The sequence below is a fragment of the Ranitomeya variabilis genome, chromosome 4, assembly GCF_051348905.1.
Source record: "Ranitomeya variabilis isolate aRanVar5 chromosome 4, aRanVar5.hap1, whole genome shotgun sequence".
Lineage (NCBI taxonomy): Eukaryota > Metazoa > Chordata > Amphibia > Anura > Dendrobatidae > Ranitomeya > Ranitomeya variabilis.
The window spans coordinates 63933799-63961610 of record NC_135235.1 but is presented as its reverse complement, the minus strand read 5'-3'; the positions used below and the strand labels follow the sequence as shown (position 1 = coordinate 63961610).

The following is a 27812-nucleotide window of genomic DNA, read 5'->3' as shown; positions in this document are numbered from 1 at the left end:
ACCGTAAATCCCGCCGATGCTTTCCGGTGGTGGAGAAAGTTAGCGCCCTAATTTCCAGAGAATGGAAAAAAACGGAAAGAAAAGGTTCTCTTCCTCCATCCTTTAAACGGAAGTATCCGTTCGAGGAGTCTGCATCGGCCACGTGGGATAAAGCCCCGAAGCTCGATGCTGCTGTAGCCAAGGCTTCTAAAAAATCCTCTCTACCGTTTGAGGATCTGGGGACTTTAAAGGACCCACTGGACAGGAGAGCAGATGTGTTTCTCAAGGGAGCCTGGGAAACTTCAGCAGGGGCTCTCAGACCATCAATTGCTGCCACCTGCACGGCACGCTCTATGATGGTGTGGTTGGATAGCCTGGAGGGTCAGCTGAAGGACAAAACCCCGAGAGATTAAATATTATCCTCCCTCTCTATGATTCAGGGGGCTGTGGCTTACCTTGCTGATGCTTCAGCGGACTCAGTTAAATTGGCGGCTAGGTCGGCCGCACTCTCTAATTCAGCCCGTAGAGCAATCTGGCTGAAATGTTGGCAAGGAGACATGCAGGCCAGATCCAAATTATGCAACATTCCGTGCGTGGGAGAGCACTTATTCGGTCCGGTCCTGGACGAATTATTAGAAAAAGCGGGAGACAGTAAGAAGCGTTTTCCCTACCTGGGTAGGCCCACTTTCAGAAGAGGCACTAATAGGAGGTGGTTTGATCGAACAAGACCAAATAGAGAAAGATCCAGATATGACGCCAATAAAAAGAAAGGTAGAGGCTACATGTTTAATTCCTTTAGAGACAACAGGAAGCCACAATGACTGGCGGACCGGGTAGGAGGCAGGCTTCTAGCCTTCTATCCGGCATGGCGTATTATTTCCAATAGCCCGTGGGTCCTGAACATTGTTGAGTCTGGACTAAAGTTTGACTTTCAATTCACTCCAGACGACAGGTTTCTAGTAACACCAATGCGTTCTTCCTCCACAGAACAGCTGACATTAGAGACTGAGGTCCAGGAACTCCAACAGAAAGGCGTTTTGGTGGAGGTTCCTGAAGTACAAAGGGGTAAAGGATTCTATTCCCCCCTCTTCTTGATTAAGAAGCCAGATAATACCTTTCGCACAATTATAAACCTTAAGGGCCTAAATAGGTTTTTGTGGATCCCGTCATTTAAAATGGAGTCGGTCAAGTCTGCAATAAAGTTATTGTTTGGCGGGTGTTTTATGGTCGTCTTAGATCTGAAAGACGCATATTATCACGTCCCCATACACGTAGACCACCAGTGTTATTTAAGAGTTGCAGTCCTCTTAGGGGAAACGATAAGACACTTCCAATACAAGGCACTCCCCTTTGGTGTCGCGGTGGCCCCTCGGGTGTTCACTAAAATAATGGTGGAGGTTATGGCGCATCTCCATGAGCAGGATATTCTCATAGTTCCATATCTCAATGACCTATTAATAATAGGAAACTCTGAATCACACTGCACGTCCCAACTACACAAAGTAATTGCAGCCTTGCAAAGGTTGGGGTGGATAATCAATTTTAAAAAATCGCGGTTGCAGCCTCTAGAGGTTCAAGAATTCCTGGGTCTCATATTGGACTCGAGGTTACAAGAATGCCGTCTACCGGACGTTAAGTTGGAAAAAATCCAACGACAGATTCTTAGAGTGATTGCTAATCCGGTAATAACATTGAGGGGAGCAATGTCACTGTTAGGCTCACTCACGTCGTGTATCCCGGCAGTACGTTGGGCCCAGTACCACACCAGGGTCCTACAGTGGGAGGTTCTGTACAACACTCGTCTGTTAGAGGGTCACTTGGATAGTTTTCTTTCCTTGTCGGATTCCACTATTCAGTCCTTACGTTGGTGGTTACACGCTCCAAACCTGCGTAAGGGGGTTCCCTGGATAAACCACATATCGCGAGTATTAACCACAGATGCTAGTCCCACGGGATGGGGGGCGCATATGGGCGAGATGTGGGTCCAGGGGGTTTGGTCACCCTCCGAACAGAACTTGTCATCTAACCTCAAAGAGTTGTTAGCCGTAGAACGAGCTCTGAGACATTTCCTTATATCCTTACAGGACCATCACGTCAGACTATTCTCAGACAATCAGGTAACGGTAGCTTACATTAACCACCAAGGGGGAACCCGATCCAGGTCCTTAATGGAGGTATCGGGTCGTATCTTACAGATAGCCGAGAATCATCTACGGTCACTCACATCACTGCACATAAAAGGGAAACACAACGTTGTAGCCGACTTTCTAAGTCGCAGAAAGCTCGGGCAAGGAGATTGGGTGCTCAATCAGGTCATCTTCGATCAGATCACCCATCGTTGGGGGTACCCACAGATAGACCTCTTCGCCAACAAAGAAAACAAAAAATGTCGTCGATTTTGTTCCCTAAACCCCAGAGACAATCCGGTGGCGGTGGATGCTCTCCTGATTCCTTGGCACTTCGAAATAGCCTACGCCTTTCCCCCGTTGAACTTGATCCCGATAGTCCTCAGGAAGATTCGGGAGGACAAAGCTCATGTAATTCTGATAGCGCCGTTCTGGCCCAAGAGGCCGTGGTTTCCTTGGCTGAGGAAAATGTCCATTTCTCAACCGTGGATTCTCCCAGAACTCCCAGACCTCCTCTCACAGGGTCCGGTCTTCCATCCACGAGTGGCCAGTTTACATCTGACAGCGTGGGATTTGAAGGGTCATTACTAAGAAAAAAGGGTTTTTCAGAGGGACTTATTAATACCCTATTAAAAAGCAGAAAAAACTCCACAACAAATATTTATGTAAGAATCTGGAGAAAATTCCTTTCGGTCTCAGGATCGGTTATCAGTCAGAAAGCTAATATTCCAAAGATCTTGGAGTTCCTGCAGAAAGGTCTCAAGATGGGGCTAGCTACAAGCACCCTTAGAGTCCAGGTTTCAGCCTTAGGGGCGCTGTATAATTGCGGGTTAGCTAAAAATTATTGGATTGCTCGTTTTATTAAAGCGGCCGCTAGATCAAGACCCATCGTTAAGAAAAGACTAGCCCCGTGGGACTTAAACTTAGTCCTCTCAGCGTTAACGGAACCCCCCTTTGAACCTTTAGAATCTGCATCTATAAAGATCCTGTCCTTAAAAACAGCTCTTTTGATTGCTCTTACGTCGGCTAGGAGAGTTAGTGATTTACAGGCCCTCTCTAGACTGACTCCATATATGCAGATTAGAGAAGATAGAGTAGTATTAAGAACTGATCCTCTCTATCTCCCAAAAGTAGCGTCTAAGTTCCACAGACTCCAGGAGATAAATCTCCCCACCTTTTGTCCTAATCCTAAAAACCCAAAGGAACTCAAACTCCATACATTAGATGTCAAAAGATGCCTTCTTAAATATATTTCTTTAACAGATCCCTGGAAAAAAGATAATTCCCTGTTTATATCCTACCAGGGAGTCAAGAAAGGGTTTAGAGTATCCAAAAACACCTTAAGTAGATGGATTAGGGAGGCAATTTCTCTGGCTTATTCAGCAGGTGGCCTAGAAGTCCCGGAAGGCGTAAAGGCTCATTCCACTCGTGCCATGGCATCTTCCTGGGCAGAGAGATCGGAGGTGTCAATTGAGGACATATGTAAGGCGGCCACATGGTCATCTCCGTCTACTTTCTTGAATCATTATAGATTAGATCTTGGTAGCTCCAACGATCTCACATTTGGTAGAAGGGTGCTGGAAGCAGTAATCCCACCCTAATACTCTTTTCTCTGTAATTCTCTCGTTAGTGCTGTCATGACGACTGAATAAATACTCAAGCTACTTACCAGGTAGCGGTGTTTTTCAGGAGTCCATGACAGCACTCCTATATTCCCTCCCTTTCTACTGGTATGGGTTTCATCACGATAAGTATATTCTCATGTAGGTTAATTTTCTACAAATTTTAGTCACAAGGTGAAATGTGTTAAGATATTTACGTGTTACTAATCAATGGAGGTCCTCTCATGCTCTGTAATCCAACTGATGCGGGAGAGAGGTGCCGCCCTTTTATCTCTGTAGGTTTCCTGTCCCTGAAGGGCGGATCCCCTCTCTCGTTAGTGCTGTCATGGACTCCTGAAAAACACCGCTACCTGGTAAGTAGCTTGAGTATTTCGCGCCAAAGTCGCGTTTCAATGACGCGAAAAGCGCCATTTCTCAGCCAATGAAGGTGAACGCAGAGTGTGGGCAGCGTGATGACATAGATCTCAGTCCCCACCATCTTAGAGAAGGGCATTGCAGTGATTGGCTTGCTTTCTGCGGCGTCACAGGGGCTATAAAGGGGCGTTCCCGCCGACCGCCATCTTACTGCTGCTGATCTGAGCGTAGGGAGAGGTTGCTGCCGCTTCTTCAGAAGCAGGGATAGTGATAGGCAGGGTACATAAAGCCACAAACCGCTTGTGCTGTAGCGATTTCCACTGTCCAACACCACCTTTTGTTTGCAGGGACAGTGGAAGCTACATTTTTTTTTTCCTCAGCGCTGTCGTTCATTGGGCTGCCCTAGAAGGCTCCCTGACCCTGATAGCTGCGTTGCTGTGCCTGTGTGTGTACGACGCTGTGCAAACCAACTGCTTTTTTCAAAGCACAAATCCTCTTGTTCCTTCCTTTCTGCACAGCTATCTTTTTTGTTTGTCCACACTTTTTATTTAATTTGTGCATCAGTCCACTCCTTATTGCTGCCTGCCATACCTGGCTGAGATTACTGCAGGGAGATAGTAATTGTAGGACAGTCCCTGTTTTTTTTTTTTTTGTGGGAGATTAAGATTGGCATTTCTGCTAGAGTGCCATCCCTGTGTGTGCCATCTCTCACTCAGTGGGCCATAGAAAGCCTTTGTTTTTTTTATTATTTGGTTTCTAAAGTCTCCCTGAAAAAAAAAAAAAAAAATTCAAACAGTAGGAGATTAATATTGCCCTTTCTGCTTGTGTGCCACTCCTGACTCCTGTATGTGCCATTTCTCACTCAGTGGGCCATAGAAAGCCTTTTTTTTATTATTTGGTTTCTAAAGTCTCCCTGAAAAAAAAAAAAAATTCAAACAGTAGGAGATTAATATTGCCCTTTCTGCTTGTGTGCCACTCCTGACTCCTGTGTGTGCCATCTCTCACTCAGTGGGCCATAGAAAGCCTTTGTTTTTTTTATTATTTGGTTTCTAAAGTCTCCCTGAAAAAAAAAAAAAATTTCAAACAGTGGGAGATTAATATTGCCCTTTCTGCTTCTGTGCCACTCCTGACTCCTGTGTGTGCCATCTCTCACTCAGTGGGCCATAGAAAGCCTATTAATTTTTTTGCTTGATTTGGGTTCTAAAATCTACCTGAAAAAAAATCACTACATCAATCAGTGGGAGAAAAATATTGGCCTCAGGGCTTGTGTGCCACTCCTGACTCCTGTGTGTGCCATCTCTCACTCTGTGGGCCATAGAAAGCCTATTTATTTTTTTGCTTGATTTGGGTTCTAAAATCTACCTGAAAAAAAATCACTACATCAATCATTGGGAGAAAAATATTGGCCTCAGTCAGGGCTTGTGTGCCACTCCTGACGCCTGTGTGTGCCATCTCTCACTCAGTGGGCCATAGAAAGCCTATTAATTTTTTTGCTTGATTTGGGTTCTAAAATCTACCTGAAAAAAAATCACTACATCAATCAGTGGGAGAAAAATATTGGCCTCAGGGCTTGTGTGCCACTCCTGACTCCTGTGTGTGCCATCTCTCATTCAGTGGGCCATAGAAAGCCTATTAATTTTTTTGCTTGATTTGGGTTCTAAAATCTACCTGAAAAAAAAATCACTACATCAATCAGTGGGAGAAAAATACTGGCCTCAGTCAGGGCTTGTGTGCCACTCCTGACACCTGTGTGTGCCATCTCTCACTCAGTGGGCCATAGAAAGCCTATTAATTTTTTTGCTTGATTTGGGTTCTAAAATCTACCTGAAAAAAAATCACTACATCAATCAGTGGGAGAAAAATATTGGCCTCAGGGCTTGTGTGCCACTCCTGACTCCTGTGTGTGCCATCTCTCACTCAGTGGGCCATAGAAAGCCTATTTATTTTTTTGCTTGATTTGGGTTCTAAAATCTACCTGAAAAAAAATCACTACATCAATCAGTGGGAGAAAAATATTGGCCTCAGTCAGGGCTTGTGTGCCACTCCTGACTCCTGTGTGTGCCATCTCTCACTCAGTGGGCCATAGAAAGCCTATTTATTTTTTTGCTTGATTTGGGTTCTAAAATCTACCTGAAAAAAAATCACTACATCAATCAGTGGGAGAAAAATATTGGCCTCAGTCAGGGCTTGTGTGCCACTCCTGACTCCTGTGTGTGCCATCTCTCACTCAGTGGGCCATAGAAAGCCTATTAATTTTTTTGCTTGATTTGGGTTCTAAAATCTACCTGAAAAAAAATCACTACATTAATCAGTGGGAGAAAAATATTGGCCTCAGTCAGGGCTTGTGTGCCACTCCTGACTCCTGTGTGTGCCATCTCTCACTCAGTGGGCCATAGAAAGCCTATTTAATTTTTTTGCTTGATTTGGGTTCTAAAATCTACCTGAAAAAAAATCACTACATCAATCAGTGGGAGAAAAATATTGGCCTCAGTCAGGGCTTGTGTGCCACTCCTGACTCCTGTGTGTGCCATCTCTCACTCAGTGGGCCATAGAAAGCCTATTATTTTTTTGCTTGATTTGGGTTCTAAAATCTACCTGAAAAAAAATCACTACATCAATCAGTGGGAGAAAAATATTGGCCTCAGGGCTTGTGTGCCACTCCTGACTCCTGTGTGTGCCATCTCTCACTCAGTGGGCCATAGAAAGCCTATTTATTTTTTTTGCTTGATTTGGGTTCTAAAATCTACCTGAAAAAAAATCACTACATCAATCAGTGGGAGAAAAATATTGGCCTCAGTCAGGGCTTGTGTGCCACTCCTGACTCCTGTGTGTGCCATCTCTCACTCAGTGGGCCATAGAAAGCCTATTAATTTTTTTGCTTGATTTGGGTTCTAAAATCTACCTGAAAAAAAATCACTACATCAATCAGTGGGAGAAAAATATTGGCCTCAGGGCTTGTGTGCCACTCCTGACTCCTGTGTGTGCCATCTCTCACTCAGTGGGCCATAGAAAGCCTATTTATTTTTTATTATTTTGTTTCTAAAGTCTCCCTGAAAAATAAAAAAAAATAAAACAGTTGGAGATTAATATTGACATTTGTGCTTGAGTGACAGTCCTGCGTGTGTGGCATCTCTGTGATTTGGTGCCACAGAAAACAGAGTGTGTAACATTGTGCCTGATTTTCCTTGTGGTCTCACCAACCTGTTAAGGGATATTGAAATCATACTGAAGTTATAGCTCACCGTGTAAGTTGCTTGACAGCAACAAATAAAGTTACTTTGGTTAAGTTTTTAAAACAATGAGGAAGTCTGGTGCAAGAGGTCGTCGTGGCCGTGGGCGTTCATTGTCAGCTGGTAATGATGGTAGTGGTAGTGGAGCATCAGGTCGTCGTGGGGATAAAAATATTCCACCTAAGTCTGGAGCTGTGGAGCCAGTTTCGTCGTCTGGCTACACAAGGCCTCGAACGCTCTCTTTTCTGGGAGTAGGAAAACCGCTTTTAAAGGCGGAGCAGCAACAGCAAGTTTTGGCTTACATTGCAGACTCAGCCTCTAGCTCTTTTGCCTCCACTTCTGAAACTGGTAAATGTAAAAGCAGCGCGTCGCTTGTGGATGTTCACGGTCAGGGACAAGTCGCTTCCTTGTCCTCTTCAGCAAAAACTACAACAAGAGAGAAGGATGCAGCAGGCGACACAACGGGTAACTCCATGGAGCTCTTTACACATACCGTCCCAGGCTTAGAAAGTGAAACACTTAACAGGCCATGCCCATTACAAGTAGATTCTGACATGGAGTGCACTGATGCACAGCCACAGCCAGAGTACTATGCTGCTCCTTTGACTCAGACCACCACATTGCCCTCTCAGGGTACTGATCCACAATCAGACCCTGATGAGACTATGTTGCCCCGCCACGAACGCTATACCACCGACCGACCCAGTGACACAGACGAAGTTGCACACGAGCTCGAAGAGGAGGTAATAGATGACCCAGTTATTGACCCCGATTGGCAGCCATTGGGGGAACAGGGTGCAGGCGGCAGTAGTTCAGAAGCGGAGGTGGAGGAGGGGCCGCAGCAGGCATCAACATCGCAACAGGTTCCATCTACCGGGCCCGTATCTGGCCCAAAACGCGTGTCAAAGCTAAAACCTGTTGGAGGACAGCGTGGCCATCCGGTTAAAGCTCAGTCTGCAATCCCTGAAAAGGGATCCGATGCTAGGAAGAGTGCAGTCTGGCATTTTTTTAAACAACATCCAATTGATCAGCGCAAAGTCATCTGTCAAAAATGTTCAACTAGCTTAAGCAGAGGTCAGAATCTGAAAAGTCTAAATACTAGTTGCATGCATAGACACTTAACCACCATGCATTTTCAAGCCTGGACTAACTACCAAATGTCCCTTAAGGTTGTAGCACCCTCGGCCAATGAAGCTAGTCAGCAACGCAACATCCCTTCCGTCACTGTAAGGCCACCATTTTCCGCACCACCGGCAGTATCTGTGCAGGTTTCTTTGCCAGCCAAAAGCAGTCAGGGTCAGGGAATCACCAGTTTTGTAGGAGGAAATATTGCATCTAGGGCACCGGCGGAAACAATACCGTCTCCAACCGTCTCTCAGTCTGCCATGTAAACCGGCACACCCGAAAGTTCCACGATCTCCAGCTCTCCAGTCCAGCTCACCCTACATGAGACTCTGGTTAGAAAAAGGAAGTACTTATCCTCGCATCCGCGTACACAGGGTTTTAACGCCCACATAGCTAGGCTAATCTCGTTAGAGATGATGCCCTACCGGTTAGTTGAAAGCGAAGCTTTCAAAGCCCTGATGGAGTACGCTGAACCACGATACGAGCTACCCAGTCGACACTTTTTTTCCAGAAAAGCCATCCCAGCCCTGCACCAGCATGTTAAACAGCGCATCGTCCATGCACTCAGGCAATCTGTGAGTACAAAGGTGCACCTGACTACAGATGCATGGACCAGTAGGCATGGCCAGGGACGTTATGTGTCCATCACGGCACACTGGGTGAATGTGGTGGATGCAGGGTCCACAGGGGACATCAATTTCGGGACAGTTGTGCCTAGCCCACGGTCTAGGAAACAGTTGGCTGTAGGCGTTCGCACCCCCTCCTCCTCCTCCTCCTCGTCCTCCTGCAGAAGCTACAGCTCTTCCACAGACCGCAGTCGGCCAACCACTCCATCGGCAGATGACACTGTTGCACACCAGTTGTCCCATTATGGGCCAGCTACTGGCAAGCGTCAGCAGGCTGTATTGGCTATGAAGTGTTTGGGCGACAACAGACACACCGCGGAAGTTCTGTCCGAGTTCTTGCAACAAGAAACGCAGTCGTGGCTGGGCACAGTAGATCTTGAGGCAGGCAAGGTAGTGAGTGATAACGGAAGGAATTTCATGGCTGCCATCTCCCTTTCCCAACTGAAACACATTCCTTGCCTGGCTCACACCTTAAACCTGGTGGTGCAGTGCTTATTGAAAACTTATCCTGGGTTCTCCGACCTGCTCCTCAAAGTGCGTGGACTTTGCTCACATATCCGACGTTCGCCTGTACACTCCAGCCGTATGCAGACCTATCAGCGGTCTTTGAACCTTCCCCAGCATCGCCTAATCATAGACGTTGCAACAAGGTGGAACTCAACACTGCACATGCTTCAGAGACTGTGCCAACAGAGGCGGGCTGTTATGTTTTTGTGGGAGGATACACATACACGGGCAGGCAGTAGGATGGCAGACATGGAGTTGTCAGGTGTGCAGTGGTCGAAGATACAAGACATGTGTCAAGTCCTTCAGTGTTTTGAGGAATGCACACGGCTGGTTAGTGCAGACAACGCCATAATAAGCATGAGCATCCCCCTAATGCGTCTGCTGATGCAAAGTTTGACGCACATAAAGGATCAGGCGTCTGCACCAGAGGAAGAGGAAAGCCTTGATGACAGTCAGCCATTGTCTGGTCAGGGCAGTGTACAGGACGAGGTAGCGGGCGAAGAGGAGGTGGAGGACGAGGAGGATGATGGGGATGAGTATATTTTTAATGCGGAAGCTTTCCCGGGGGCACTGGAAATTGGTTGCGTGGCAAGGCCGGGTTCTGGTTTTTTGAGGGACACAAGTGACGTAGATTTGCCTGAAACTGCCCCTCAACCAATCACAACCGGAGATTTGACAACTGGAACTTTGGCCCACATGGCGGATTATGCCTTACGTATCCTAAAAAGGGACACACGCATTACGAAAATGATGAACGATGACGATTACTGGTTGGCCTGCCTCCTTGATCCACGCTATAAAGGCAAATTGCAAAATATTATGCCACATGAGAACTTGGAACTAATATTAGCAACCAAACAATCAACTCTTGTTGACGGTTTGCTTCAGGCATTCCCAGCACACAGCGCACGTGATCATTCTCACACGAGCTCCAGGGGGCAGCAGACTAGGAGTGTTAGGGGTGCACACATCAGAAGTGGCGTTGGACAGAGGGGTTTTCTGACCAGGTTGTGGAGTGATTTTGCTATGACCGCAGACAGGACAGGTACTGCTGCATCAATTGAAAGTGACAGGCGACAACATTTGTCCAGTATGGTTACTAACTATTTTTCATCCCTTATCGATGTTATCCCTCAACCGTCATTCCCATTTGATTACTGGGCATCAAAATTAGACACCTGGCCAGAATTGGCAGAATATGCATTGCAGGAGCTTGCTTGCCCGGCAGCAAGTGTCCTATCAGAAAGAGTATTCAGTGCTGCTGGTTCAATATTAACCGAAAAAAGGACTCGTCTGGCTACCCAAAATGTTGACGATCTAACATTCATTAAAATGAACCACAACTGGATTTCGAAATCTTTTGCCCCACCTTGCCCGGCCGACATCTAGCTTTCCTATGAAAAGCTCTTGCCTGTGGACTACTGTGAATTACTTTTCTAATGTCTAATTTTCTGCAGCTGATTGTCCAGCATACAACATGTTTACACCTCCCTAAATGGCCAAACTCCCCACACGGGGCCGTGGTATCGCGACTTGGCGCAAGCACCCGTGAGACTGCTGTTTGTCTGAAGAGGTGGGTGTGCTCGCTTTTGGTCGACGGCATTGCTACTGGGTCCCTCATAGTACAATAAAGTGTCTCTGGCGGTGGTGGTGCGCACCCAACGTCAGACACACTGTTGTAACATGAGGGGCCCTGGGCCTGTACCGCCGGCCACAAGAGAGTTCACCCACCCCCAGGTCAAACATTGCTCTACCACTTCCACAGTTATCTCTCACACTTCCACCAATGTTTAGTCTATGCGATGACATCCTTCCACACCTGCCACTGACAATACCATTGTGTTGACATGTATGATGGTACTTAACATAGTCAGGGGCAGTGTCCTCTATTTACCACAGTAAATACTTTGCGCTAAATTAGTAGGTCTGAAACAACGCAGAGGATCCCACCCCTGAACCTAATGATTGCACCCTTTAGTGTTTTTGTTTTGTTTTAATGCGAGACATTCACATTTAATTGTTGTTTTTGACTACTAACTGGCAGACACTCATTACAATCGGCCTCCGTTGACCAGACCACTGCTGCCCATGTACCCCTGGAACCAATTATAAAGTGCCTACAGCCAGCCCATTTTATTGTGTTAGGCCTTCGAAGCCTGTCTGCGGTCCCTCCTTCCACTAGGCCTCCACTGACCAGACCACTGCTGCCCGTGTACCCCTTGAACCAATTTTAAAGTGCCTACAGCCAGCCCATTTTATTGTGTTAGGCCTTCGAAGCCTGTCTGCGGTCCCTCCTTCCACTAGGCCTCCACTGACCAGACCACTGCTGCCCGTGTACCCCTGGAACCAATTTTAAAGTGCCTACAGCCAGCCCATTTTATTGTGTTAGGCCTTCGAAGCCTGTCTGCGGTCCCGCCTTCCACTAGGCCTCCACTGACCAGACCACTGCTGCCCGTGTACCCCTGGAACCAATTATAAAGTGCACAGAGCCTATTTTTTTATTTTATTTAATATTAATAAAGCCAGGATGGACTACGATGTACCACGCTATGAGCTACCCAGTTGACAATTCTTTTGAGAGAAAAGCCATCCCACCCCTCCACCAGCATGTTCAAGACCGCATTGTCCTTGCATTCTGTCAATCTGTGAGTCCAAAGGTACACCTGACAACAGACACATGGACCTGTAGGCATGGCCACGGAAGGTTACGTGTCCTTTGTGGCTCAATGGGTTAATGTATTGGATGCATGGTCCACACAGGGGACAGCCTGCTAAGTCTGTCTGCAGTCCCTAATTCAAGTTGTCCTCAACTGAATAAAGCTGAGCTTCTACCTTCTGGCTCTGATTAACTGCTGTTTTAAAAAAAAATTGGTGGTTCCGGCCTACTAACGGTGTCTGCCCCTCCCTGGTGTTGTCCTCAACTGAATAAAGCTGAGCTTCTACCTTCCGGCTCTGATTAACTGCTGTTTTTAAACAAATTGGTGGTTCCGGCCTACTAACGGTGTCTGCCCCTGCCTGGTGTTGTCCTCAACTGAATAAAGCTGAGCTTCTACCTTCCGGCTCTGATTAACTGCTGTTTTTAAACAAATTGGTGGTTCCGGCCTACTAACGGTGTCTGCCCCTGCCTGGTGTTGTCCTCAACTGAATAAAGCTGAGCTTCTACCTTCCGGCTCTGATTAACTGCTGTTTTTAAACACATTGGTGGTTCCGGCCTAATAACGGTGTATGCCCCTGCCTGGTGTTGTCCTCAACTGAATAAAGCTGAGCTTCTACCTTCCGGCTCTGATTAACTGCTGTTTTTAAACACATTGGTGGTTCCGGCCTACTAACGGTGTCTGCCCCTGCCTTCTGTTGTCCTCAACTGAATAAAGCTGAGCTTCTACCTTCCGGCTCTGATTAACTGCTGTTTTTAAACAAATTGGTGGTTCCGGCCTACTAACGGTGTCTGCCCCTGCCTTCTGTTGTCCTCAACTGAATAAAGCTGAGCTTCTACCTTCTGGCTCTGATTAACTGCTGTTTTTAAACACATTGGTGGTTCCGGCCTACTAACGGTGTCTGCCCCTGCCTGGTGTTGTCCTCAACTGAATAAAGCTGAGCTTCTACCTTCTGGCTCTGATTAACTGCTGTTTTTAAAAAAAATGGTGGTTCCGGCCTACTAACGGTGTCTGCCCCTGCCTGGTGTTGTCCTCAACTGAATAAAGCTGAGCTTCTACCTTCTGGCTTTGATTAACTGCTGTTTTTAAAAAAAATTGGTGGTTCCGGCCTACTAACGGTGTCTGCCCCTGCCTTCTGTTGTCCTCAACTGAATAAAGCTGAGCTTCTACCTTCCGGCTCTGATTAACTGCTGTTTTTAAAAAAATTGGTGGTTCCGGCCTACTAACGGTGTCTGCCCCTGCCTTCTGTTGTCCTCAACTGAATAAAGCTGAGCTTCTACCTTCCGGCTCTGATTAACTGCTGTTTTTAAACACATTGGTGGTTCCGGCCTACTAACGGTGTCTGCCTCTGCCTTCTGTTGTCCTCAACTGAATAAAGCTGAGCTTCTACCTTCCGGCTCTGATTAACTGCTGTTTTTAAACACATTGGTGGTTCCTGCCTACTAACGGTGTCTGCCCCTGCCTTCTGTTGTCCTCAACTGAATAAAGCTGAGCTTCTACCTTCTGGCTTTGATTAACTGCTGTTTTTTAAAAAAAATTGGTGGTTCCGGCCTACTAACAGTGTCTGCCCCTGCCTGGTGTTGTCCTCAACTGAATAAAGCTGAGCTTCTACCTTCTGGCTCTGATTAAGCTTTTTTTTTTTTTTTTTTAATTGCTGGATGGGGCCTAATACCTCTGTTTGCTGCTCCCTGGTGTTTGTCCTCAACTGAATAAAGCTGAGCTTCTACCTTCTGGCTCTGATTAACTGCTGTTTTTAAAAAAATTGGTGGTTCCGGCCTACTAACGGTGTCTGCCCCTGCCTGGTGTTTGTCCTCAACTGAATACAGCTGAGCTTCTACCTTCTGGCTTTTGGCCTATAGTATCAGATATTAAACTGCATTTGGCCTACTGGTGTGGTTGGGCCCTTGAAAAAGTGTTTGCTGCTCTTGGGTTTGCTACTCCACTGAACAAAGCAATGCCGCCTGTTTAGTCCTGTTACCAATTTTGAACTGCATTTAGCCTAATTTATTCTTTGGCCCTATATCTGTTTCCTCCTCATCCTGCCCATTGCCCAGCCACTGCTAGATGAGTCTGCTGGTACATTGACCTAGACCACTACATTCCCCTTGCACTCTACACAGCCAGAATCTGACCCTGCTGAAAGTAAGGATCCCCTTCCCGCATGTTATACCACCTTACACAGGGACAAAGAGGAAGGTGCAGATGAAAGTGCAGGTTCCTTCATCAGGTGGGGGGGGCATACTCGTTGGCAACGTCACGGGCACAGGGCCCCTCAGAGTACGCAAAAGTGTCGCTGCCGGTGGGAGGCGCCCCCGCCGTGCAAACACACCGCTGTACTTTGAGGGGCCCTGTGCCAGTGCCAATGCCAACGAGTGGGCCCCCCTGCTTGCTTAGGATCACAGCACTTGCAAACTTGACATACTTACCTCTCACTGCTCCACCGCCGTGACGTAGTCCACGTTTCCTGTGCCCGTTTCCTTAAACCAGCCCTACCCCCCACAACTTTTGCCAAATGACCCCAATTTCCAATGCCCAACTATTATTATAAAGTTAATTAAGATTGACAAGCTTCAGAAACAAGAATGGATGTTTTTGGCATTAAAATGGGCACTGTAGGTGTTTTCCTGGCCTCCACTCACTGCCGACTATGCTTCCCCATTGACTTGCATTGGGTTTCGTGTTTCGGTCGATCCCCGACTTTTAGCGACAATCGGCCGACTGCACTCGACTCGACTCTGGGCAAAATTGGGTTTCCCAAAACCCGACTCGATCTTAAAAACATGAAAGTCGCTCAACCCTAGCGGTAGCTGCTCTACTGTACGCTACTGAAGATCAAAGTTTTGCTCTCTGGGTGAAATTTCTAAGCTGATAAAGTAGGGGTATTCTGCATCAGGCTTTGTGGATGAAATTTGTTAGTTGAGAATGTAGGGGTACTCTGTCACTTGCTCTATGGGTATAATTTGTAAGCTGCTAATGTAGGTTTATTGTGCCCCATGCTCTATGGGTGAAATCTTCAGCTGGACTGTAAGTAGCTAACCTCAGTCTCTATGGGGACACTGTTTATTATTTTGTGTTATTCATTTACTTCCTATTTTATCATGATTGCTATGGTGACAGAACCCCTTTAAGTAATTTCCCTGTTCACATTTGTTTGCAGGGCAATTGTCTTGCTCTTACCCCCATTAACTTCCTTTTTCAGCCCCCTAGCCCTAACTATGACCATTTTACAGCAATTTTGAAGCACAGAAGTTCGGTTCCCCATTGACTTCTATTGGGTCCGGGTTCACGGTCAAGTTTGGACCTGAACAAAACTTTTTACTGTGTAGGTTTTTTTTTTTAACCTGGCAAACCCGAACATCCACGTTTGCTCATCTCTACTCTGTATCAAAGAACGTTAGTACAGTCTAACATAGTGCCTCTTACTTAGCCAAATATTTTGATTCTGCTCTTTTTCTTTCATACAGACCATAAAATGCCTGCATATTTATAGTCAACTGCTAAAATTCTGGCTGTCTACAGTCACCACTAGGGGGAGTTTAGGAGCTTACTGCATACTGTCATATTATTGAGTATAGCAGTATACAGTATCTCTTAAGCTCACTAAAACGGCAATTATTAGCATGCTGTAGCTTCTAAGCTCCCTCTAATGGTATGTTCTAGGATGCAGTAACCCTCAAGCTCCCGCTAGTGGTGAATTAAAGCAATAAGTTGCTCCTAAGCTCTCAGGTGGTGTATGCTATCATGCAGTAGCTATTAAGCTCCCTACCATTGTGTATACTTTCATGCATTAACTCACAGGCTGTTTCTAGTGGTGAAAACTAGCATGTAATACCTCTTAAATTCCCTTTAGAGGTTATTTACTAGTAAGCTGTAGTGCCTAAGCTCCCTCTAGTGATGCATGCTGTAGTAGCTCATATGCTCCCACTAGTGGTGTACACTAGAATTTAGTAGCTCATATGCTCCTTCTAGTGTGTACACACACACACACACACACACACACACACACACACACACACACACACACACACACACACACACACACTCACACTCTCTCTCACACACACACGCATATAGTAGCTTCTATGCTCCCCCTAGTGGTGTATACTACTGTGCATTAGTGTCTATGCTCCCTCTAGTGGTGTATACTACTGTGCATTAGTGTCTATGCTCCCTCTCGGGGTGTACACTAGCATGCAGTAGCTCATAAGCTCTCTCCAGTGGTATATGTTAATGTGCAGTAGATCCTATGCTCCCTTTAGCGGTATTTACTAGCATGCAGTAGCTCCTATACCCTCTGGGGGTGTACACAGATATGCATGTAGTAGCTCCCATGCACCCCCTAGTGGTGTGCAGTAACCTGCAGTAGCTCCTAAGCTCTCTCCAGTAGTGTGCAGTAGCTCCTAAGCTCTCTCGAGTAGTGTGCAGTAGCTGCTAAGCTCTCTCCAGTAGTGTGCAGTAGCTCCTAAGCTCTCTCCAGTAGTGTGCAGTAGCTCCTAAGCTCCCTCCAGTAGTGTGCAGTAGCTGCTAATCTCCCTCCAGTAGTGTGCAGTAGCTCCTAAGCTCTCTCCAGTAGTGTGCAGTAGCTCCTAAGCTCCCTCCAGTAGTGTGCAGTAGCTCCTAAGCTCTCTCGAGTAGTGTGCAGTAGCTCCTAAGCTCTCTCGAGTAGTGTGCAGTAGCTGCTAAGCTCTCTCCAGTAGTGTGCAGTAGCTGCTAAGCTCTCTCCAGTAGTGTGCAGTAGCTCCTAAGCTCCCTCCAGTAGTGTGCAGTAGCTGCTAAGCTGTCTCCAGTAGTGTGCAGTAGCTGCTAAGCTCCCTCCAGTAGTGTGCAGTAGCTGCTAAGCTGTCTCCAGTAGTGTGCAGTAGCTGCTAAGCTCTCTCCAGTAGTGTGCAGTAGCTCCTAAGCTCCCTCCAGTAGTGTGCAGTAGCTGCTAAGCTGTCTCCATTAGTGTGCAGTAGCTGCTAAGCTCCCTCCATTAGTGTGCAGTAGCTGCTAAGCTCCCTCCAGTAGTGTGCAGTAGCTGCTAAGCTGTCTCCAGTAGTGTGCAGTAGCTGCTAAGCTGTCTCCAGTAGTGTGCAGTAGCTGCTAAGCTGTCTCCAGTAGTGTGCAGTAGCTGCTAAGCTCCCTCCAGCAGTGTGCAGTAGCTGCTAAGCTCCCTCCAGCAGTGTGCAGTAGCTGCTAAGCTCCCTCCAGTAGTGTGCAGTAGCTGCTAAGCTCCCTCCAGTAGTGTGCAGTAGCTGCTAAGCTCCCTCCAGTAGTGTGCAGTAGCTGCTAAGCTCCCTCCAGTAGTGCGCAGTAGCTGCTAAGCTCCCTCCAGTAGTGTGCAGTAGCTGCTAAGCTCCCTCCAGTAGTGTGCAGTAGCTGCTAAGCTCCCTCCAGTAGTGTGCAGTAGCTGCTAAGCTCCCTCCAGTAGTGTGCAGTAGCTGCTAAGCTCCCTCCAGTAGTGTGCAGTAGCTGCTAAGCTCCCTCCAGTAGTGTGCAGTAGCTGCTAAGCTCCCTCCAGTAGTGTGCAGTAGCTGCTAAGCTCCCTCCAGTAGTGTGCAGTAGCTGCTAAGCTCCCTCCAGTAGTGTGCAGTAGCTGCTAAGCTTCCTCCAGTAGTGTGCAGTAGCTCCTAAGCTCCCTTCCTTAGTGTATACTAGTGAGCAGTAGCTACTGTGCTTCCTCTTGTGGTGGCTGCACAAATCTGGAACGCAGATATTACGATTAATAAACCCCATTGGTGTTAAAAGGTAGACATGAACTTAATCAAAAGAAAAAAAAAAAAGCTTCTTCTACCTCCGCAGTGTTTTCACTTTACTTTGCCTGAAGCATATTCCTAATATAGATAAGTGAAGAGGTCTTCCAGGGAGCGCTTCATGCAAAATAGGAGCTTATTCCTGGGAATAAGTGTGACCTATGTCATGTGTTTGAACCTGATTGTAAGGAATGTAGTCAATTATCGTCAGTCAGTCAGGATCCCTGCCGCTTCCTGATCACACGGCCACTCTCACATTGTTTCTCGTCATGTGTTTGACACACATCTAAGTAGAGCGCTTTTGCGTAGCAGATCCTCACGTGTATTATTTATTGCGTCCATATCTTATTACAGTCTAGTATACTAAATATTGCTTGTTATAAAACCTTTCTCTCTTAATCCGGTGATGAATTTGACTCTCATACCTTAACATGAGCTGATTCATTGTATTCCAGCACATTAAAGCTTTTTACAATAACACCTGGCTCCAGAGATACGGAGAATCTCTTCCATCAAGCCCATTAACCATTTTATATGCCTTGACTGTGTCTATATTCGCGATTGGTGGCATGTTGGGGTCCCTCCTTGTTGGTGTTCTGGTCTCCAGATTTGGACGGTAAGATTTTCCTTCTCCTTTCTGCCATGTTTCTTCATATCTTTTGTCAGAGCGGTTCTAAAATTGGTCGATATTCAGTATTGGCTCATGGCTGGTCTATTAATTTTTCCCAATGTTTAGATCACACATATGGTAAGCCAGAAGGGTCATTTATGGGCAGCCTGCTCATTTTAGTTTCAATAAATTTGTATTTTGAAATGTAATGTTATAGGTACATAACTGCTTGAGAATAAACCCATTTTCAACATTTAGCAGGGACCCTTTGCAGACCCCACTGCCTACAGACAGTGAGAACACTAATGCTGAAGGCTCAATTTATTTTATTTTTTTTCCTCTTCTAACTTTTTTTTTTAACTTTTCTGTCAATATGAATGTTTTGGGGGTTTTTTTGCGAGCAAGTTATTTTGATTTTCACCATTAATTTTACAATATAATGTTCTGACAAACAGGAAATAAATTCCAATTCCACCATTTATTCTTTTTTCAATTATGGCAATGCCAAACTTGTGTGCTTTTGTATTATTTTAACAGCTTTAAAAAAAACTCTGCAATTTGGTAACATAAAAAAAAAAAATTGAATCAATAAATTAATTTTGGTTTGTGTTGTCATTTTCCCAAATCCATAACTTTTTTTATTTTAGCATCGATGAAGCTGTGTGAGGGCTTGGTTTTTTTTTTCTGTGATAAGCTGTATTTTTTTAGGCTTCTTTTACACATACCGTTTTGCGGCTCGATCTTTTTCACGGTTTATGGACACGGCACCCATTGAAAATCAATGGGGCCGCAAAAACAACAGAAGTTGTTGCGGAACGCCGTTTTTTTTTCCAATACTATTTCTATAGTATTGGAAACCTGAAAAACAGCGATCCGCAAGTTTTTTGAGGTCCGTTATTGTGGCAGACCATGAAAATTGTGCCCATAAGGTCTGCAATAATGGGCCGGAAAAAACGCGGTATGTGTAAACAAAGCCTTAATTGTACTATTTTGGGGTACGAAATATGTTTTGATTGCTTTCATTGCTTTTTCATGGAGGAGGTGCAGTCAGCAAAAAAACAGCATTTTTTTTTTCCCTTTAAGGCTACTTTCACACTAGCGTTAACTGCAATACGTCGCAAATGCGTCGTTTTGCCGAAAATACGCATCCAGCAAAAGTTCTTGCTGGATACGTTTTTTCGTCATAGACTAACATTAGCGACGCATTTGCGATGCATTGCCAAACGTCGCGTCCGTTTTGCGACGCTTGGGCGTGTGGTAGCGGACCGTCGTGAGAAAAAAACGTTACAACGTTTTTTGCTCACGACGGTCCGCTTTTTCCAACCGCGCATGCGCGGCCGGAACTCCGCCCCCACCTCCCCGCACTTCCCCGCACGTCACAATGGGGCAGCGGATGCGTTGGAAAAATACATCCGCTGCCCCCGTTGTGCGGCGGAGACCACGCTAGCGTCGGGAACGTCGGCCCGACGCACAGCGACGGGTCTTTCCCGACGCTAGTGTGAAAGTAGCCTAAGCTGTGTACCTTACAGGATCAAAAAATATGTATTTTCACAGATCAGAGTTTTACCAACATGAGAATATTAAATATATTTTATTTTTTTTACTAAATGAGCGTAATTTTGTTTTTTTTTTCCTTTTATTTTTTAAAACTTTTTTTATTTTTAGTTTTTTTTTTTCTTTTTTAGGTTTTGACTGTTTAATTACTTGTAATTTACTTTAATACTTCTAGGCTTTGTATGTGTACCAAAATGGTATTTTTATTGACTTTCAGCAGGCTCGTTTCCTGCGGTTGGCACCACTCAATCACGTTAAGGGGGGAAAAAAAGTCCCATCTGGATCATGCCTCTTAAATGCTGTAAATCTCTGACAAAAGCATTTAAGTGGTTAAGCAACAGCTCTGATTGCTGCTGCTAGAGACAGGTGTTGGCTGTATAGTACAGCAGGCACCTGTCGTGTATGGAGAGAGGTCAGCTGTTGAGCCCACTGCATATACCCACACTCCTTCCATGGCGTAATACTATATCATCAAGAAGGATGGGTTTCCAGGTTGTCCCTCTGCTGGAACCCTCAGAAATCAGCTGATATTTGGGGGAAACATCAGGAAGTGTCTTCATTTCCTTGCAGCACCTCCGCAGGAGTAATTGAGTATTACACTATGTATATTCAAATCATTGGGCTGTGTGTAAAATACAAGACAGGTCATCCAAAATCGGGTATATTCTTAGTAATCGCTCTCCTTAACAAATGTGAGGATCCTGAGAAGATAACTCCCTACTATAACTCTGAAATCCCTAACAAAGGATACAAAAATAGGTCTTCTAAAAGGAACACCCCCTTAAACGCATATAATATTCTCAATATATTCCTTTTTTTGTTAAGAGTCTCAACTTGTAGTATAAAGTGTATTTGTGTAGGTTGGTTCTTCTCTGTACACAGAAGGGTTAACTAAATGGTGGAAAGAAAAAGCCACTTCTCCTTTACCTCCATAGGATTTATTTGTGGTTTGCTATTTCCCGCACAGGACTGATTACATATAACCAATTAATATCCATGGGATAGCAAAGTTGCTCAGAATGCATAATCTTCCTATGTGTATGATGGGAACATATTGTGACTACCGGAGCAGAATATAGTTTACTTGGAACCTCATCCAAGGCTGCCTGCTATCTTCCATTCCAGATTAACCACTTTCTCACACTATTAACCCAGGCCTGTTCATTTACATAATGGTTTCCGTTAATGGCAAGAGGTTGCACTCGCTGATGATAACACTTTATATGGCTTTATCAGCTGGCTTTGTTTGTGTGTTTTATATCCATATTATTGTCAGGTGTCTCATATGTAAAGTAATAAAATAATTTCAAGTCATTACCATTCATAAAATGTGTAAATAGTTGAGGTCTTATTAAATGAGAAAGATTGTACAGAAGTGCGTGGACATACTGTACCTCTGTGTGCCTTCGATTTTATATGCAGGTTTTTTCTGTCCCATTCCAGTAGTTCAACAGCAAAAAATATATCTCCATGTTCCATTAGATGTTGTATTATGGAGATATCCTCTCCTAGTACTGTTGCTTCATTTAAGGCAGTGGACGTAATTGTATGCATATTAGCGGTCACCTTCAGCTAGTAAGATTCCACTAAGTTTCCATCTGTAATCGTCATTCTTTTATTCATTTCATACCTCCATGATATGCAGTTTGCAGACTAATGCAAGCGTCAGGGTTTTTCTCTTGTGGGAGAGTCCCTCACAGTAATATAGGATGGAATTGGGGGATATGTTTGTCTGTAATCTTCATTTCATAATTTATTTCCAGCCCTTCAGATATGAAGTTTGCCACCTGATCCAAGTTTAAGGTTTATCTGTTATGGGAGTGTCCCTCCCAGTAATATAGGATGGAATTGCGGGATATGTTTTAGTCTGCAATTTTATTCCTTCATTCATTTCCAGCCCCTTGATATGCAGTATGCAGCCTGATCCAAGATTCAGATTTGTCTGCTGTGGGAGTGTCTCTCCCTGTAATACATGCTGGATGTAAGTTCTTATTCTATCCAAGGAGCTGCAGTCTTCACTTACCTTCATGTATAAATCCAGTTAAAGAACTTTAGTTATTCTCTCTCCTTGTACTTTCTTTCTTATCTATAGTTTGATTCTTTGCTCAGAAATAAAACTTTAAATTATTTTCCCTGTCTTCACTGCATTGATGACAACCGTCCTGAATTTCCCACGGCACCTGAACCAAAAGAGGGTGGGTTTATAAAAAAAAATATTGCTCAATAATGTGCTTCCTGATGTTCATATGAGAGGTGGGTCATTCTCTGATAGGGGCTGGGTTGGGGGCAGGACTTAAACATCCCACAAAGGTTGGGATCTGTAGAGGTTTGTACATCTCTCTTCTTCCCTCCTGCTATCTCTAATACTGAGAGAACAGCGCAGGAGTAGAGACACATCAGGAGCCTGCGCTCTGAGGGATTTGCAAGAGAGAGAACTTACAGACTCTCTGCAGCAGCAAAATTGTACAACATTTTTTTATTAAGATTATTGAGAAAGTTGCTTAACTTTGCATTTCTAAGCAAATGAACAATAAAACAAAGTTTTGTATGAAGATGTACATAGCTTGTTACTGTACAAAGTACAATACAGTGGCACTACAGGTCCATGCACAAGGCACTGCTATGGCCATAGAAAATGACTGGGTGATGAAATAATTGATGAAAAGATTGTTAATTGCTCTCTGCCAATGCTTAGGACTTACCTTAAATTAATTTGCCTGATTTAATAGCCGATAATATGCAACCATTAAGCCAATTAATTTTACACTTCATTAGTCTTCTATCCATCTCCTGAAGGTACCTTTAAATGGACAGTATGGACCTGAAAATTGTCTTAAAAGTCAAATGGTTATATGGCGACAGGGTGATCTGGAGCTGACGCTCGTGATCAGATAAGCGATTCACGCCTCTTAATGAATCAGGTGAGGCGCATAGTGGCATCCGCCGCTATATGCGTTTCACCACAAATCTTACTCCTGCTTCTGCTGGAGTAAGATTTATGGTGTAGCCAAGTGCACCCTGTCATGACCTGTCCTACCCCAGCTCCACAAAATTTTACGGAGCTGGAGCAAGAATGGCATGAAAATGCCATAAGTCACAATTGTTTGCTCAACCTTGCTTTGCGCAAAAACATTGCAACTCTTCAAAGCTTTTTTTTTCTCCAGAAATCTGTCAAAAAAACTTTGATGAATTGCCTCCTTAATGTATACTTGTAAAACAGAAAAATCTCTGGAAACGAAATGGTGAGTCTGGTCAGTAGACCAGCAGGAGATGTGGCTCATACATCTCCAAAATTAGCTTTATAAATATGAGCACAATCTTCTTTTGTCAACCCCAGCGAAGTGCAAGATAACACAATTTTTCTACAGGACCATGACTATTTTTTTCCACTGTCCAAACATTTCTTTAATGTCCTGCAGAAAAGGAACGGTGATAAGAAGCTCTCCACTGGTTTTCATTGCTGGTGCGTTGATGGGATTCAGTCGTATAGCAGGGTCTCCCGAAATGGTAATTTTAGGACGATTCATCACTGGCATTCACTCAGGTAAGTTTGGAGAACAATCTACTGACAAAGTCATTGAAAAGTTACTAAAAATTTAATTTTAAACTTTATCTCACATATACACTCACCGGCCACTTTATTAGGTACACCATGCTAGTAACGGGTTGGACCCCCTTTTGCCTTCAGAACTGCCTCAATTCTTCGTGGCATAGATTCAACAAGGTGCTGGAAGCATTCCTCAGAGATTTTGGTCCATATTGACATGATGGCATCACACAGTTGCCGCAGATTTGTCGGCTGCACATCCCAAAGATGCTCCATACAAGGCAGGATGGATCCATGCTTTCCTGTTGTTTACGCCAAATTCTGACCCTACCATCCGAATGTCGCAGCAGAAATCGAGACTCATCAGACCAAGCAACGTTTTTCCAATCTTCTACTGTCCAATTTCGATGAGCTTGTACAAATTGTAGCCTCAGTTTCCTGTTCTTAGCTGAAAGGAGTGGTACCCGGTGTGGTCTTCTGCTGCTGTAGCCCATCTGCCTCAAAGTTCGACGCACTGTGCGTTCAGAGATGCTCTTACGCCTACCTTGGTTGTAACGGGTGGCGATTTGAGTCACTGTTGCCTTTCTATCAGCTCGAACCAGTCTGCCCATTCTCCTCTGACCTCTGGCATCAACAAGGCATTTCCGCCCACAGAACTGCCGCTCACTGGATTTTTTTTCTTTTTCGGACCATTCTCTGTAAACCCTAGAGATGGTTGTGCGTGAAAATCCCAGTAGATCAGCAGTTTCTGAAATACTCAGACCAGCCCTTCTGGCACCAACAACCATGCCACGTTCAAAGGCACTCAAATCACCTTTCTTCCCCATACTGATGCTCGGTTTGAACTGCAGGAGATTGTCTTGACCATGTCTACATGCCTAAATGCACTGAGTTGCCGCCATGTGATTGGCTGATTAGAAATTAAGTGTTAACAAGAAGTTGGACAGGTGTACCTAATAAAGTGGCCAGTGAGTGTATATATTGTATTTGCTATTAAGTTGACTGTTAGATCTTTTATCTGAGGGCAGCAAAAATTAGAATGGGACATACTGCTCTTCAGGATTTATAAATCTTCTATGATTTGTGTAATGCTGGTGGGTGTGGACCCACTGCACTATGGGGTGGGCTTACCTAGCAGGGGCGTTTCAAAGTGACTACTGGGTATTTGCTAGAGCCTCTGTTGGTGAGGATAGGCTTTTCCAATGGTAGTCACCAGGTAGCACTCCTGGACTGTCCCTGTGTCTGTATCAGCTGACCATAGGTGTCAGAGGCATAGTTACGAGGAACAGAGGGGCGAGGCAGAGGCGTAGTCAAATGGTCCGAGGTCGGAGCAGGCAGCACAAAATCAGTAAACATACAGTTAGGTCCATATATATTTGGACAGAGACAACATTTTTCTCATTTTGGTTATAGACATTACCACCATTAATTTTAAACAAAACAATTCAGATGCAGTTGAAGTTCAGACCTTCAGCTTTCATTTGAGGGTATCCATATTAAAATTGGATGAAGAGTTTAGGAGTTTCAGCTCCTTAACCCGTGCCACCCTGTTTTTAAAGGGACCAAAAGTAATTGGACAATTGACTCCAAGGCTATTTCATGGACAGGTGTGGGCAATCCCTTCATTATGTCATTCTCAATTAAGCAGATAAAAGGCCTGGAGTTGATTTGAGGTGTGGTGCTTGCATTTGGAAGGTTTTCCTATGAAGTAAACATGCGGTCAAAAGCGCTCTCCATGCAGGTGAAACAAGCCATCCTTAAGCTGTGAAAACAGAAAAAACCTATCCGAGAAATTGCTACAATATTAGGAGTGGCAAAATGTTCAGTTTGGTACATCCTGAGAAAGAAAGAAAGAAAGTGAACTCATCAATGCAAAAAGACCTGGGCGCCCACGGAAGACAACATTGGTGGATGATCGCAGAATAATCTCCATGGTGAAGAGAAACCCCTTCACAACAGCCAACCAAGTGACCAACACTCTCCAGGAGGTCGGCGTATCAATATCCAAATCTACCATAAAGAGAAGACTGCATGAAAGTAACTACAGAGGGTTCACTGCACGGTGCAAGTAACTCATAAGCATCAAGAATAAAAAGGCTAGACTGGACTTTGCTACAAAACATCTAAAAAAGCCAGCACTGTTCAGGAAGAACATTCTTTGGACAGATGAAACCAAGATCAACCTCTACTAGAATGATGGAAAGAGAAAAGTATGGCGAAGGCGTGGTACAGCTCATGAACCAAAGCATACCACATCATCTGTAAAACACGGCGGAGGCAGTGTGATGGCTTGGGCATGCATGGCTGCCAGTGGCACTGGATCACTAGTGTTTATTGATGATTTGACACAGGACAGAAGCAGCTGAATGAATTCTGAGGTCTTCAGAGCCATACTGTGTGCTCAGATCCAGCCAAATGCAGCAAAACTGATTGGCCGTCGTTTCATACTACAGATGGACAATGACCCTAAACATAAAGCGAAAGCAACCCAGGAGTTTATTAAAGCAAAGAAGTGGAATATTCTTGAATGGCCAAGTCAGTCACCTGATCTCAACCCAATTGAGCAGCATTTCACTTGTTAAAGACTAAACTTCAGACAGAAAGGCCCACAAACAAACAGCAACTGAAAACCACCGCAGTGAAGGCCTGGCAGAGCATCAAAAAGGAGGAAAAACAGCGTCTGGTGATGTCCATGAGTTCAAGACTTTAGGCAGTCATTCCCAACTAAGGGTTTTCAGCCAAGTACTAAAAATGAACATTTTATTTAAAATTATTGAATCTGTCCAATTACTTTTGGTCCCTTTAAAAACAGGGTGGCACATGTTAAAGAGCTGAAACTCCTAAACCCTTCATCCAATTTTAATGTGGATACCCTCAAATGAAAGCTGAAAGTCTGAACTTCAACTGCATCTGAATTGTTTTGTTTAAAATTCATTGTGGTAATGTCTATAACCAAAATGAGAAAAATGTTGTCTCTGTCCAAATATATATGGACCTAACTGTAGTTGAGGTCAGACAGGATGGGTAAACAAGCTGGGTCAGTAACAGTAAGCGGAATAAGGAGGAACACATGAACGGGTGCTACCAGTATAGGAACCAATGTTCGGGCGGGGAGTGGTAGATGGAGCTGCCTAATAAAGGCCCTGCTAGCATGGGATAGACCCGGAAACCTAATCTCTGTTGAACCTAGCAAGGTTAAATTCCTGCAGAAACTGGCCATGCCCCCCTAAGGCTAATTGAATGCCACAAGCAGAAGCAGCAGTGCAGCATGAGGCAGACAAGTGGAATGGCATAAGAAACCGCACGGTGCACAGAGGAGGCATGCAAGTTACCGCCGTGATGATTTGGTTCAGTATTTTCATATATCGTTGAAACTAGACGTTTACATACACTCTATAAAAAGACACATCTGCATGTTTTTCTCAATATTTGAAGTTAAATCAGAATAAACCTTTCCTGTTTAAGGTCAATTAGGATTACCATAAATATTATTTGCCAAATGCCAGAATAATGAGAGAATGTTTTAAGGCATTTTTATTATTTACCGCAAAGTCAATAGTTTACATAGATTACTATGCCTTTAAACAGTTCTGGACTTGCCCATATGATGATGTCATGTGTTTGGAAGCTTCTGATATGTTTATTGGCAATATTTGAGTTAATTAGAGACACACCTGTGGATGTATTTTAATGCACACCTGAAACACACTGCTTATTTGTGTAGCATCATAGGAAAGTCTAAAGAAATAAGGAAAGATAACAGGAAGAGAATTGTGGACTTGCACAAGTCTGGTACAATTTCAAGATATGTGAAGGTGCCGCATTCATCTGTACAAACATTTATACGCAAGTATAAACAAGATGGGAATGTCCAGCCATCATACTGCTCAGGAAGGAGATTGGTTCTGTGTCCCAGAGATGAACGTGCTTTGGTCCGACATGTGCATATCAAGTCAAGGACAAAAGCAAAAGACCTTGTGAATATGATGGCGGAAGCTGGTAAGATTGTGTCAATATCCACAGTGAAACAAGTACTGTATCAACATGGGTTGAAAGGCCACTCTGCCAGGAAGAAGCCATTACTCCAAAAGAAACATAAAAAAGCCAGATTAATGTTTGCAAATGCACATGGGAATAAAGACCATA

The 27812-nt window shown here is 44.7% G+C and overlaps 1 protein-coding gene across 1 annotated transcript in view; it reads left to right on the top strand.

The window, feature by feature from the left end:
- Positions 1 to 27812, top strand: part of LOC143769770 (solute carrier family 2, facilitated glucose transporter member 9-like) — a 197269-nt gene that overhangs the window by 66940 nt on the left and 102517 nt on the right. The window contains exons 3-4 of the mRNA XM_077258616.1: positions 18411 to 18571; positions 23539 to 23663. Coding sequence (XP_077114731.1) covers positions 18411 to 18571; positions 23539 to 23663 — 286 coding nt within the window. The remainder of the gene's footprint in view (positions 1 to 18410; positions 18572 to 23538; positions 23664 to 27812) is intronic.